This window comes from Calonectris borealis, chromosome 2, assembly GCF_964195595.1.
Source record: "Calonectris borealis chromosome 2, bCalBor7.hap1.2, whole genome shotgun sequence".
NCBI lineage: Eukaryota > Metazoa > Chordata > Aves > Procellariiformes > Procellariidae > Calonectris > Calonectris borealis.
The window spans coordinates 53,599,441-53,614,106 of NC_134313.1; the positions used below are offsets into that span (position 1 = coordinate 53,599,441).

A 14,666-nucleotide genomic window follows, 5' to 3' on the forward strand; every position below is an offset into this window, starting at 1 on the left:
TTTTGATGAACTGGAATCAGGGGATAAACGTAGCTTTGACAAATCTGGCTAGGGGAGACAAAGTAGCTGAGAAGTAACGTTTATCCTGCGCTATTTACGATGTAATTGCTCGCTTCTGTGGGCTGATCCCTATCTCATGATTCAACCAGCCAGAGAATGTGAAATCAAGAGCTCTGGAAGCCACACCAGACCCCAGCTTCCACAGACAGGCTACAATTCCTCACTCAAATACACAGGATCCCTGAACCCAACAGCAGGAGACCAGGGTGAGATGCCCCAGGGCCAGTCTGTGGCTAGCAGAGACAGGGTTTATTCCAAACTCACTTGGCCAGGGACAGGGGGAATTGGATATTGCTTCAGTCTGTGATGACAACTAGAGGTAGAGCCCCGTGGTAACAGTGCTTTATTGCAAACACTTTAGGATGGAGTTAGGTGAGGAGGAGGGGGAAAAAAGGAAGGAAATAGTGGAAAGTTATTTATTCATCTGTTTTTACTGCAAACCCATGTGGCAACAGGGAGGACAACTGACTCTGAAGGAAATACAAGGCATCCCTCCTACCTCCTCATAGCATTTGACATAGCAATGGCTCAGCCATTACCTATACTCTTGTTCTTAATCATGCAAGAGGCTCCTGCCTCTTACAGAGGCACTCTGGAGGCTCCACACTCTTCCTGACACTGATGTAATTTTGGTTTCTTTCTTCTAGTTTTGGTCTTGCGGTTACTTATTTCTCCTGAAGTTTCTTCTTTCCCCCCACCTTTCCAGTCCTCTGTAGCCCTCCCTTGCCCTTGCCTTGTGGTCTGTCTCCCCCAGTTCTTTTGGCTGATGCCTTATTCATTCAGATGCAACATATATCGCCCTGGTTTATTTTTGTGATTTTGTGCTTGTTACCTTAGACAGGATGTTTCTCTTTATCTCGACAGCATTTAGAAATATGGTGACAAGATTCTTATCATGCCAGCGTATTATTTTACCACATACATATATTGCCTACCTGTTTAGATCATATTGCACATTCTGGGTCAGGTCTATGTTGAGCAGTACAAAATCACGCACGTGGCACCTGGAGAATGGAGCCTTTGGTTTCCTGGCATTCAGCCTGCTGTTCCATTTCTGAACACCCAGTATTGCATAATGAACAATTTTGGGGGTGGCTTCAATGTGTTGGAGGACACTCTTCAAAGACACATTCTTGCTGGAACCCCCAGGCTCCAGGGACTGGCTGAAAAACGTAATCATACACAACGTACAAACATGGCTTATTATTTTTATGTAACATACACTGCATATATCTATACATATATGTGTATACAAAGGACCAAGAAATTCCATTACAATTGAGCGTGTTTACTCTAGATGCTCTAAAAATATATACATAAATGCAGACTTTTTAAACAACAGCCAACTAATCTTATCCCATCAATTTAGTCATTATAAGAAAATGGGCCTTTCAGCAGAATAAGGTCTTACACAGCAATTTAGAAAGGGAAAAGGAATCGCCTTATGCACCGTTTCTGGAAGGCTATTTTCTCCGTAATGGACAGCATAAGCGCTGAGAAGAGCAAGAGCTTAATGCCTTCTAAAAAGCTAAAGTTCCCAAAACAAACTGTTTTCATTGAGAAACATAAATTGAATCAAAACAAATCGGGGAAGTAACATATTGAGAAATCACTCAAATAGTCACTAAAAGCAAGAGTGGCTTTAGGCAAAGAACAAGCACAAGCAGAGGTTTATTGATGGTACTGACTGTGGGACACGGATGTAAGGGTAGAGCCAGGAAGAAGTGTTCAACAGCAGGAGGTTGGATGTTGGTGGTCAACAAGACAAATCTACAGACTTCCTACTGCTCTGAGTGAAAGAGCTGGTTTTCTGCATTTTAGACGATGTATCTAATGTCCAAGTGCACAGTTCCTGGGCTATCTGAATAATAATTGAGAGAATAATGACCTCTGCGAGGCCCTTTGGACAGGCAGCCTGGTGTTATTATATCGAACCCACTGCCGAAACCTGCTTTTCCTTAGCAATATTTTGAGTACGTTACCAGTAGCTCCAGCCGCCCAACTTTGCAATTCGTCTGGTCTTTCATACCCTGTCAGATGCTAGAGATGAGCCTAAGTCGCCGGTGTGCTGCTGCCTGTGCTGGATCAGTGCAGGCACCCCAGCGCTGGGTGGTTACTCACCTCGACTGTTCGTGGACGCTGTGCATGTTCCACAGGACACAGGAGTCATCCATGACCACGATGAATGGCCACACGCACTGGCGCTTGACGCCCAGTTCCTCCAAGCGGTTTCGTTCCAGTTCTAGATTGTGGTAGGAAAGTTCCTTAATAAGAAACCTGGCAGCACCTGAGAAAATACCATAAAGACGACATACTTAAAGAGATCTGTATTAGACTATCTCTCTTCCCAGAGAAAGGCTACATGAACGCCTGCAGTCATTACCCTTTATGAACTTAGCGCTCATAACATCTTAGTTCAAAAAGAAATCAATATGTCCCTTTTTCAGTGTGAGTAAATCTAAAAGGCAGATACCAAGAAGACTGGACCTTTTAAGAGACTCTGCACAACATGATTTTGTGGGCATTAATAAAGTCAGTTGAACGAAGAAGGGGCTGAGATTCTAAAACTGAAGCTACTTAAAACTTCTTGCAGGAAAAACTCAGCATCCATGAAACTGAAGTCCAAAGTTCAAGCCCCCAGTGTTCAGCTGCAGTTAATATTTAGCTTCAGCTAACTAAAAAAGTTGCAATTTGAAAAATCATGTGTAAAATGTCTAGAATGAACATTCATACAGCAGGGCTGAGTAAAATGAGTGAATATGGCCTATAAAACATCAGATTTTAAACTGAGAAAGCAGTGATCAATACAAACATATATTCCACGTCCCTAACAGCAGTTCTTACACATCACTGTATTTTGCACAGATATTGCTGCTATTATCACAGCAGGAATGTGAGGAGCTGCTGCAATGTTTCCTTCAACAACATGATCCACGTTGTCCAACATGGATTTTGATATCTTCACAGCAATGCATTGATGGAGTTTCTTACCAACGCCAGCATTGTTGAACATGCCTGGCAGGACGAGCATGATGTGGTTGGGCCAGTATTTACGGTAGAGTGGCATTTCATACTCCTTGACTACAAGGAGGTGAAGGTGGCTGATGCCTTCCATGGCATGGTAGAGGTTCAAGAGGCCATGTTCATGACGTCCACTTGATGGAGTGAAGATAGGACTCTTGACTGCATTCAAATTCTGCTGGAACAGGAGATATTTTGGCAACATTAGGTAAAAAGCAGGTTATTCCTGATATGGATTTTTATTTGTTTATTGTTTATACTGGATTTTAAGATTATTGATCATTGCAACACATATGAACTGGACACTAGGAATGCAAAAAGGGATGATGTCCTCAAAAACTCCAGTTCTAAGGACAGTCAGGCAAGAATTACGCAAAGGACTTTAAAACAAAAAGAAAACAGAAAAAAACCCCAGCCAACCACCACTGATTTGCAAACGTATGTCAAGTTGACTGCATTCAGCATATGTAGTCAGCAGATGGATAAGAGCAGCACACGCACCTTGTCAGAAACGAGTGGGAGACGCATGCTTTCTAGATGTTTTCCCTGCTTGCTGAAGACAAAATGGTTCTCTTTGGACTTCGGGATTATAAAATGCAGTTGAACCTCTTCTCCTAGCATCGAGGATGAAAACGTGAACGCATGCAGAGTGGAGTCAGATATCTGCATACAACGAACAAAGTGGAAGAAAGATTTGCAAGCAGGTAACCCATAAGGAGTATATGGCAACCTGCTCTTGCAGTCACAATACTGGAAGGCACCAGAGAAGAACATTCAAAAGATTCTCTTTCAGTAACTGAAGTTAACTCTATTATATTCTCATTTTCCTCTACCATAAGCCACATTACTTAGGCATGTAACTTGCCTTGTTATTAAAACCATCAGCTTTCTGTACCAGTAATGATCTTTGGCCCAGCTGGACTCTTCTAAAGTCCATTTGAGCTGGAAATTATTTATCAATGTTTATAAGGTGAAGTGAAAAATATATATACTAGGAAACAAACTGTCCAAATAAATTTTCCTAAAAGATTCAAAGAGCAGTGTAGCATGTGGGTGCGCCTGCACAGCAGAATGCACTGCCATTCAGACATCTCAGCAGCAGCATGGCTGCATTAGTATGGTATTTTTCCTGTGGCAATACTCTTCTAAGCAGCTAGGTGACCAAGGCAGACCACACCATTAACAAGGCTATGAAGAATTTGGGTGAGCTTAAGTTTGCACAGCGCTTCACTGAACCGTGTACGTGTATACAAAGTGCCCACATATCTGATAAGATTTCATCCTACAGAAGCATCTGTCTTACTACCAGGTCAAATCATTTACTCTTAGCAGTCACCTTTCTATAATCTTTACTAAAGAATTTAAATAATTAGCCTAAGTAAAGATGAAAAATGAAAGGGGCTTTATTTAGGTTCTGTTAAAGCACTGAAGAATCTCTCTCCCTTCATAATGCCTGCTATCCAATGACTCCCCTTTGGATGTGTAATTTCTCCAGTTCTATTATCATAATTCTATATACACAACTCACACTTGCACATACAAGTAGATATTTATATTTATTACTAGTCGTTATGTTTGACCACATGCACAAAGATGAGTGGAGGGAACAACAGATGTCCTTTAGGAGGATTTGCTTGTGTCGATGTACTTAATGAAGCATGAGGTTTAAATCAGACCTGCTGGTGCTGCTCCGAGGTAACTGACATTGTACATTGCCAGGTCAGTGTGTCTATGCTGTGTTAGGTTAACAGCAAGCTGTTGGAAAAGATTAGCAAGCAAGGAAAGAACTATTTGAGATAAGAAACCTCCACGTAAACTATTGGTGGTGGTGAAGAAATAATGTCTGAGCTATTAACCAGCAATAATCTTACCTGCCAGTCTCCTGCGAGCATAACTGTTTGTTTTAGAGATTAAAAGTTTTTTAACTAAACAGTTAAAAATGACCATTTTTGTCTAGTGACTCATAAGCTACCGCTAAGAAGCATGCACAGTTACATACAAAGGGAGGCAGAAGCAGGCCTTCCAGTCTCCCATCACAGGCGCGGATGGCTGGCATTTAGGTAAGAGAAGCACCTCTCTTAATTTTACAGTCCTCTCCCATGAGATGCTGCGAACCCTCTGGGCGGGCTGAATAATGCTTTGGCTTGAGACAACTAGTCACAATATTCACCCTTTGTCAGAGGCAGCTGGAGAGGAGAACTGCTCATGCAGAATGCAGCAGACACAGTTGATGCTCCCCGGTCTGCAGCTCAGTATCTCCCCTGAGAATGGAAGAATTAAACAATTCCATCTCAGGGAAGGTGAAAGCATGAGTCCTGAGACCAGAGCGGTACACCTGGAGAGACCACAGAAAAATCAAGGATGCGGTTTACCCTTGGACTTGACACCAACCTGTGCAGCAGGATTAATGTCCATATACTGATGGCACTGCTCACAGTGATGGAACGTATTGTAAGCTGCATATTTAGTCAACATCATGGACACAGTCTCCCTTTTCTTAGGTTCCTCTGATTTTGTTTCTTTGCTTGTTTCTGTGCATAAAGAAAACAGGAATTTTATGAATGTTAAAAACAAAGACTGTGATCCCAGTAACAATTGTAAAGAACACACAAATTGTTTTTTTCATTTCATTTTGAAGATTAAAGGCTTTTGTGAACTCATGTGTTCAATCAAACCAGTAAAACCTGATTCTTTGTAGGAAAGTAGTCCTAAAAAACTCTACTTACCTTGTTTTACTCTTGACAGTTGTTCCGTGTATACGGGACTTATAGTTCTATACTTGGGGTCATGTACATTTAGGTCAAAAGACATTTTGCTGAAGATCTCAATATCTGGCCAGTGGTCATTGCTAGAATGAGTAATTTCACTGTTTTCTGTATGACCTGCAACAACACACTTCAGGTAAGCAGTATCAGATACCCACTGAATGGCGTTTACGTGATGTTTGCTGATTTACAGTTGCACAGGAACCCACACAGGTGCACACACACAAAAAGAGACCTCTTTGAATGTCATAAATATTACCAAAATCAAAATTATTAGCCACACACCACATTTTCAAAGAAATGGCAATTTGGAAAATGTATACAAGCAAAGGAGCCTTATAGGTATCTTTCTGCTCTGCCTCTCATCAAGCTGCTGAGGTATAATTCACTCTGATTTATGCAGAAAATGCTCAAATGAACAGTCCTATTTGTGCAGAAGATACAGGTGGAGTCTCGAGCCTCTCTGTGGTTCTGTCTTTAGTATACAAAATGAGGAGCATTGGGTAAATGAGAAGCAAAAGTATCCAAAGGCAGAAGGATGAAAGCAGGGAGAAAGGGGCTGTATAAATTGATGAACTAGTAGCTGATGGTACATGATAAAGGCAGTAAAAGACACACTCCTGTTAGAGAATGGGATGCAGCCAGCAAGAATCAACTGGAACTTCTTTGCTTTGATCCAACAGAGGAAAGTGTAAGGTAGAAAATCCAGTGTAAGTAACGGGAACGTTGGCCAAAGACAACAACCTTGGACTGCAGCTTGAACATGGGTCAATTCAGTTTAAAATGAGATGGAAGAACACACAAAAGTAGGTGTGTAACTGAGGCTATTGATTTCAGAACAGCAAACTCAGATGAAACGAAGGTTGGGTCTACAGACAAGCACATGCTTATCCTACCCAGACTGACCCAATAGGATATGAGCCAGCAGCAGTTTGGAGGCCATTAACCTCACTGGCACTGTGTCATGCTCGAATTCACATATGCCGCTGGTCAGGTGAGGTATATTAGTTCGTCCATATAGACAAATCCTGAGAAAGCTGGCTCTGTAAGTCAGCTGGCCTGAGAAAACCAGGGACTTGCCTACGAATAAGATTTGGACTTCTTGGAATCACAGTTGCCAAACAACCAGTAACCAGCGTACCAAGCAAAACAAGAACACCTAGAGGAAGGGACTTCAGAGGGTCTACATCAAAAAGGACACTAAGAATGAACAAAGTCCAAGAGGAATGGAAAAAGCTCAACAGCAAATGAAGTTTTATCTTAAATGACAAGAAGTGTGAGATAAAATAAGCTTTGCCAAATGTCAAGCTGAGGTAGACCTCAGAAAAGTGCATGAAAACAAATAACAATTTTCTTTGCTATATCACCTCAACTATATAAATTAAATTTTTTTAAAATGTTCTTTTTACTTTGACGATTATGTTTTCAAGGGAGTAAAAGGTTTACTATAAGCCCAGATGGAAACAAAACTTTAAAAGCTTGATACACACTCAAAACAGAGAGAAAGAACAATCTCCATGCCAGTTTTCTGAAAGAACAGGTATGTGAAATCAGGCAGGAGCCTGATTTCAATGCAAGCATAGCGCATATATTATCACCATTTAAGAGGAGATACAGTAATCTACGGAGCTCTGGGTCCATTACTTTGACTTTGGTAATATTCAAAACTTGGGGAGGGTGAAGAAAATAATTAAAGATGTTGAAGTTAATGAAAAATGTAATAAAATGCAACATGAGTTGACCAAAGAAAACCTGTGTTACTTTCATTATACAGCTATGATATATCTATTTCTCTAAAGAAAGGAAATGAAATGCATCTTTTCCTTCTGGACTTACGTAAAGTATTTGATATGATACTATATGACAAATTATTAATACAGCTGAAGAAAATAGAGACAGTGAATGGTCTATAAATTGAACAAGTTGATTAAACAGAAGATGGCAGCATGTAACATCGTAAGCATTAAGGCAGGTGGAGATTACCAGTGAAGTTAAAAGATCAGTAGAGGGGCATACTGTTTAATATTTTCACTAATGTCACCAACTCAAAAAAACATGGGCTTAAGTTTGCTGGTGGCACACTCTAAGAGTCATTGTCAATATGGAGAAGGAATCGAAGATCATCCAGAAAGAATTCAATGCCTTCGAAAACTGTAACAACAGAAACTGGATGATATTTAACAGAAAAAAATACAAGTCATCTGTACAATCAAGGACTAATAACAAGCATTTCTGCAGCAGGTTGGGAGCACCTCGGTTGGAAATGACTGAGTTGCAGAGGAACCCACGAGTACAAGCTACGTATCAGTGCCAGTGAAATGGGAGAAAGGAAAAGACAAGTGCAATCATAGGTTTCATCAATCATGGGGCTTTCAGTGGGGGCAGGGAAACGCACAAGCTGTTGTACAGTGGGCTGGTTAAACATCCTGCAGAATATCTCATTCAGTTCTGGTCACCCATGTACCAGAAGGATAAATTGAAAATAGATGTGCAGGCAAGAGCTACTAAACCGATAAGGAGGATAAAGAGCCTGTCATCTGTGAGGATCCTGTAAGAAGATCCAGGGTACCTAGATGAATGCTGAGAGGGGGTAAGATTGCTGCCTGACTACACCGTAGAAGCAAAAATCAAAGAAGAGAAAAAGCATTTTGATTTAAATTAATATTTTCTTTGGTCCCAAAGAGAATGTTTATAACTGGGACAGGAACACCTTTGGGTTGGAGAATAAAATAATATTTTCAATCATCAGAGCACTAGGGCTCTGGAAAAGCATTCCAATAGAAGTAGTGGGAGCAAAAAAGCCACAACCAAAAACCCCAACAAACCCAAACTGCTCTTCTAATGTAGTTCCACGCATTCCTGGCAGGGGTGTGACACGTTGCTGTGATCACAGCGGGCCAGACGGCATGACGCAGAACTTCTCTTATATTTTGATATTTCATCCTAAGTTTCTGGGCTACTTTAGTTCAAATAATGAGAGAACAACAGCCCCCAAAGCTCCAAATCAATGGAAAATACATTTTCTTTTTTTCATTTAATAGCACTTTCTGAGCAGAAATACATATTAGTCTTTTCAAAGGTTTGACAACAACTACATTTTCAGGATGCCAGTGTAATAGGTCATGAGATTTATGCATCATGGAGTTATCTTCACTACAAAACCACAGAGTTATGTAAAGAACACCCAGAAGAGGACTCATTTTTAAAAGGGTTTGTGCGTCTCAAGGCAAAGTCCTGCCACAGCAGTTAATGGATCTGTGAGATCTGACAAACGAGGGCAAATCCAAAGGGGCTCCCACTGCCCTTTTTCCTCAGCATAAGATCTGTAAACTGCAGACAGAAGGCAGTCTTACTGAAAATTGGTACCTAATTTATACTTAAACATAAATAATAGTGATGTTTCAGCCAGAAACAAAATGTTCTTAAATGTCTTGTCTGCTTAAAAGCAGCCAGTGTTTAAAAACTAGCAAGGAGAGATAACATGGGCAGATGTTGCCCATTTACAGTTTTGTGTTCACTTTCATTTTAGTGCTATCCAAATATGTTAATCCAAAACACATTTAATAGTTCTCAGCTAAGCCCAATATAAAATTTACATTTTTATTCATCTATATTTAAATATATGCAGACACTTACAGTAAGTCTAGTACACACTAATGGACAGGACAAGTGGTAGGTGTAATTTATAGTCTTTCCGTGAGCCTAAAAATTTGTCACTGCTGAATAACACATAACAGAGGCTCTTTATAATGCATATTAAGAATGACGACTAAATACTTACTGGCATTAATCTCTTCTTCATCGTACACATCTACTTCCAGCAACCTGATCAGCATGCGGAAGAGAATCCTTAGGAACTGCAAGTATGAGCCAGTCTTTCCCACCTGAGCCAGAGATGGAAAAAAATCCAAATCCCAACTCAGACAAATATGAAGGAAGGATACATTTCAGATAAATGCCTTTGGGCTTACCCCATTCTAGCTCTGCGTGAAAACATAACAAGATGTAGTATTTCCCCTTATGGTGAACAGTATTACAAAATTGATCTGTGAGCAAAACCTGGCCCACAGCCTGTATCGCTTTTGTACGCAGGGAGGTCGGCAGCGATAACTGCTTCTCTACTGATAAGCTCATGGCAATTTTATGCCCAGTGCCATCCATACGTAGTTCATTTAGGCTAAAACAGGACATACAGCATCACCCTTCCTCTCCTTACCACTTCCAGCATGGACTTAACCTTAAAATTTGACTGATTTTTGACCTCGAAACACCTGTGTGCAACCTTGCAGGGGGCCTTTTCAGTACGATCTGCAGTCCTCATCATCGGTCCTCTCATCCTGCTAATAAGGCAAGAGGAAGGAACTGTTCTCTTACTTGCGGTGGTCCTGTCAAAAGCAGCCGCCTGGGGTGAAAACTCCTCGAGCCAGACGTCTCACCCTGATTGCTGAAGTCCGCGTGGTGCTGTCGGGCTGTCGTCCACTGCCTGTAGTAGAGAGACTGCTCTTCACTGTTCATGTCCTTGTGAAGCAGAGGCCTCAGAGAGCTCAGCCAAGACACGTCAGCATGAGGCAGGAGGGAAGAGGAGGAAGGCAAATTCCCATTTTTCTGCGAGCTCAGGAGACAGTAGGCAGCTTTCGACAGGATGACGATGCGTGGCAGCGCAGCACGGAGGGCCTTGCTGTCTTTGGCCGAATGGGCAGGCCACCGAAATGCCTGGGAGACTGAAGACAGTGATGATAATTTCGAAGTGGTGCTGCTCGCCATCTGATTACCCAGGGAGTCGCATTCTTGCTTCAGGGTCTCTCCAGCTGTGAAACTGGGGTAAGTTCCCTCATCTACTGAGCTGTGCGCCACAGTCTGAAAGTTAAGCGATGGTGCTTGCTTCTGAGACTTGTCTGCAGCACTCGAGGAGCTCACGCCATTGTCAGCCAGGGAACCTGGGGAATCAAAGAGCAGGCAATGAACAGGTACTGGCCGACATAAGAAAATCATGAACTCGTTTGATCTATGCGACAATCCTAATGTACAAATACTTCTGTTCAATGAGTGCTGCTGTGGCTTAGGTCAGTGTTTCACCATTTAAAAAGAAATCATTGAGATCCATCTGTCCCTCTTGCTGGAGAGGCAACGGCCCTTCTGCTAGGGTTCAGAGCCAAACACAGGTGTCCCAATCCCAATCTCTGTATGTTAACTATCATTTCCCATCTGGGATTTGAAATTTGATGGTACAACCTTCTGAAATTCAAGTACAACACACCACTGTATACATCACAGATCAATTTGACCTTCCTTTCTATGGAGAACAGAGCATTCGTTTCACTGCAACTTTCACGTGAACTGGGCTATGCTCCCTCCTCCGTACCAGTCAGGTTTAGTCAGTGTATACAGGAAGATCTGGTGTATGGCAAAGGTTCAGTTCAGCTGGTGGTCAGTTGAGCTGTCCAGCTCAAACTATAGGGAAACAAAGGGAAGGACCCAGAAGTGCCTGAGAAATCCAAGAAAGGGAAGGTTTGGTGGAAGATGAGGCTCCATTGAAGCCTGAAGAGGTAGGGCAAGACCCAGCCATTCTGTTGGTCTTGGCAAGGAGGCAAATATCCATCCTCACTCATAGACACCCCCCCAGTTACAGAGCATTCTTCTATTCCTAAAATTTTATACTATCCATTTCTACTCTGATTTTTAAGATCTTTTCAGGATCCACCAGACAAAACTAGCAACAAATGTGAAATGTAAGTTTAAAAATAAAAATCACAAGGGACCCTTAGCCATGGCATACCATCCTCCCATTGCAACACCATCCCCTTTTAGCTATACACAGGAAAATTGCTCACTGTGGAAAGAATCTGCTACTAACATTTCATTGCCTAGCTTGCAGCAGGATACAGCTAAGCAACCCACATTTGACTAAACATCTCAATGTTTGCATTCAAATTCCAATGACTTAGGAATGAAGACTTGTTTTTCAGAGCAACAGCAGGGTAACTGACCTGAGGTTCCAGTGACAGCACTGCTATTACTCTGGGGTCGGTCCAAGTCTATCAACAGCTCATCAGAGTCATTCTCGCTACCATTAGCCTTCTCATGCTCCTTCTCACTAAGGTCAAGAGCTACAATAGGCCCTCGAATTGCCTCTTTCGAGACATAGCAGCATGCCAGGCCTACTTCTTGCTCTAATGCGGTCCGAGTTAAGTAGCTTGAGTCAATTAGTCGAAGGTCACAGTATTTCAAAGACCTAGAAAACCCAACCCAAGAAAAAAGAAAGTTTTGTTTTCTCTGACTTTGAAGAATACTCCCTATCTTTAAGTGCTTATTCATGAACAATTTTATTAGCCAGTAAATATAAAATGAATTTAAAATATTCAGCACATAAGTTACGCTCCTTGGTACTTTGCACAGACATTCATTGACCCACACAGTACAGTAGCTTTACTTTTCACAAACCGCACTTTCCAAAATTTTAAACTGTTCCCAAATAAAGTCTAAAATACACTTTTTTGTGAAAAAATAGCTAGATGATATCAAACCACTTATCCACCCCCCCAACTTATCTAAACTTGTTAGAGAACAGCTATAATGCAAGAGTAATAACAGCACCTGGGGAAAGTTTCTCCTAGAGGGTCCTTGCCAGTTAGAATAACAATGCAAGGTAGACCTTCCAAATCCTGATAGGTGCGAGGGATCCAGTCGTCCTGCTCATTTCCCCTCCAAGCCTGTGAACAGAGAAACTTCCAGTCACACCTAAATGACACCTTCTAAACTTTCACCTGTTTTTTTTTCAGTTCCTGCTTTTTCTTTGTATACAGAGTTTGCTTACTCAACAGCCAACAGGAAGGAGACCTTAGGTACAGGCATGCATTTTTTCTGGTAGTGAAGTATTAGCCAAGCATTAAATGCACAGAAAAAGGATGCATATCATATGTTATTCAATGCTGGAAACATACATCTGGTGTGGTATTAGTGTGGTTTGCCAAAGAAAAATGTAGTTGATGCCTTTGGTTTCAAGCCAGCACAGATAAAAGTTCTTTGAAATTAATGTAAAGCTCAAGTAAGATGTTCAAGTGGAGTATGAAAATGATTCCATGATCCTCAAATATTTCCTTAACTATTCTATAAAATGAAAGATTATATGAAAGAAAAAAAAATTCCCTTTCACTGGAGGTAATCCCACATGAAAGGACTCCTTCCCTACAGTCTACCAAGGCCCAAGACCACAAAACAGTACCATTTTCCCTTAACACTGGAAAGGCTGGTCGCGTCAGTCCCATGTCCTTACACCCTTCAGTCCCCTTGGTTCAGCAGAGCTTACTGAACTTGCCTGAGTCCATCCTCTGTGTTGGATGCAGCCTCCTAAAAACATTTCTTTATCTTGAGCAATAGCATCTTTCTTGCTGTGTTGCACAGTGCCCAGACTTCCAGGTGATATCGGCAGTATTTAATCAAGACAGGCATGAGCACCCTACAGCAACTGCTAAACGGAAGTAAAGCTGAAAGACTCAGAAACTATCACTTAGAAAGGAAACAAGCCATTCTATCTCTACAAACACTGCAATTGTATTATAAAGCTGAAATGCAAAAATGCAGGTTCATATCCAGCCATTCCTGTCAATACATTATGGGTACTGACAGGAAAACTGACAACACAGCCTCTTAGATCACTGACCAGTCAAGACAGGAGATCAGCAGAGAAGCTCTTTCTATATAACCCTGAGATGTTACATTTCCATGCTGATTAGATGTTAAAGTCTCTCCAGACAAGGAAATTAAGCCCTAATGGTTACAGAATCATCAAATATTTGAGCTACAGCATATCACCCTGCTGCAAAAGGGTTTTCCTTCTTTCATATTAATAATGGACAAAATCAGTTCTGGAGAAGACTCTTACCTAGCTGAGGCACAGAATCTAGTTTGCTGAGTCATGGCACCAAGCCCAACCACTCAAATTGTCCATTAAAAATAATATATATATATATAAAACTCTTCTCAGCACAGATGTGCAAGACAACAAGACACAGCTCTCTTTACAGAGCAACAAGACTTATGCAAGCTTTGTGGAAAACATACCTTCCAAGAAGAACCCTATCTTGAATTCCCTCTTGGTTCTTTTAGTCTCAACCTGTACTTTTGACCTCTTCTCTCCTTACCCTTCCTCTTCCCCAGAAAGGCCAACTTTTATGAGCAATCTTCTCAAGCAGATAAAGTGGATTGAAAAGGAGGACTCACTAGCAGATCAGTGACACAGTGTGCCATTTGACCTTTTGAAAATTTCCACTGAAAAAAACCTATGATTCTTTTTTTCTTAGTTTAGAAGAGCATGATTTGGAGTAATATTCCCCTTTTCTACTATGGCTCTATTCTCTTTCCCTAGTCCTGATTTCTTTCCCCTGCTGATTTCAGCATCCTCTGTATAACACGTTCACAGAAAAAAATTATTTCTCCAACTACCTAACATTGTCTACTGGCTCAGTAAAGCAGCCTCGGCAGCAGAGAGATATTTTCTGGCTCGGCAGGGTTAGTCTGACTGTGTGTTATCCTGCCTCTCCAATGACGGAAGTTTCTGCAAAAGTGCATGGCTAGAAAAGGAAATAGGGGAAGACAGATACAAAGCTGATTTTCTTTCTGCTAGCCTAAGGACCTAAAAAGAAGCCCAAGTGTCTGGGGCTTTGAGCTGTAAACTTGCATACAGAAGATACATTTCTTGACCGTCTTACTCAGGAGGGGCAGAGAGCTGCAGCCCTCTGGGCTTCTCACCTCAGAATGCCTCCCAAACGGTTTGATTCTCCTTACACTTAAAGGGTATGCCGTGACAGCATGCCTTGTCAA

General features: G+C 41.5%; 1 protein-coding gene across 1 annotated transcript in view; it reads right to left on the minus strand.

Moving 5' to 3' along the window:
* The window catches only part of GREB1L (GREB1 like retinoic acid receptor coactivator), a 148,754-nt gene that overhangs the window by 7,531 nt on the left and 126,557 nt on the right, over positions 1-14,666 (minus strand). The window contains exons 20-29 of the mRNA XM_075142009.1: positions 12,441-12,556; positions 11,834-12,078; positions 10,221-10,783; positions 9,628-9,730; positions 5,808-5,963; positions 5,473-5,612; positions 3,583-3,744; positions 3,052-3,256; positions 2,182-2,347; positions 996-1,223 (exon numbers count right to left, since the gene is read on the minus strand). Coding sequence (XP_074998110.1) covers positions 996-1,223; positions 2,182-2,347; positions 3,052-3,256; positions 3,583-3,744; positions 5,473-5,612; positions 5,808-5,963; positions 9,628-9,730; positions 10,221-10,783; positions 11,834-12,078; positions 12,441-12,556 — 2,084 coding nt within the window. The remainder of the gene's footprint in view (positions 1-995; positions 1,224-2,181; positions 2,348-3,051; positions 3,257-3,582; positions 3,745-5,472; positions 5,613-5,807; positions 5,964-9,627; positions 9,731-10,220; positions 10,784-11,833; positions 12,079-12,440; positions 12,557-14,666) is intronic.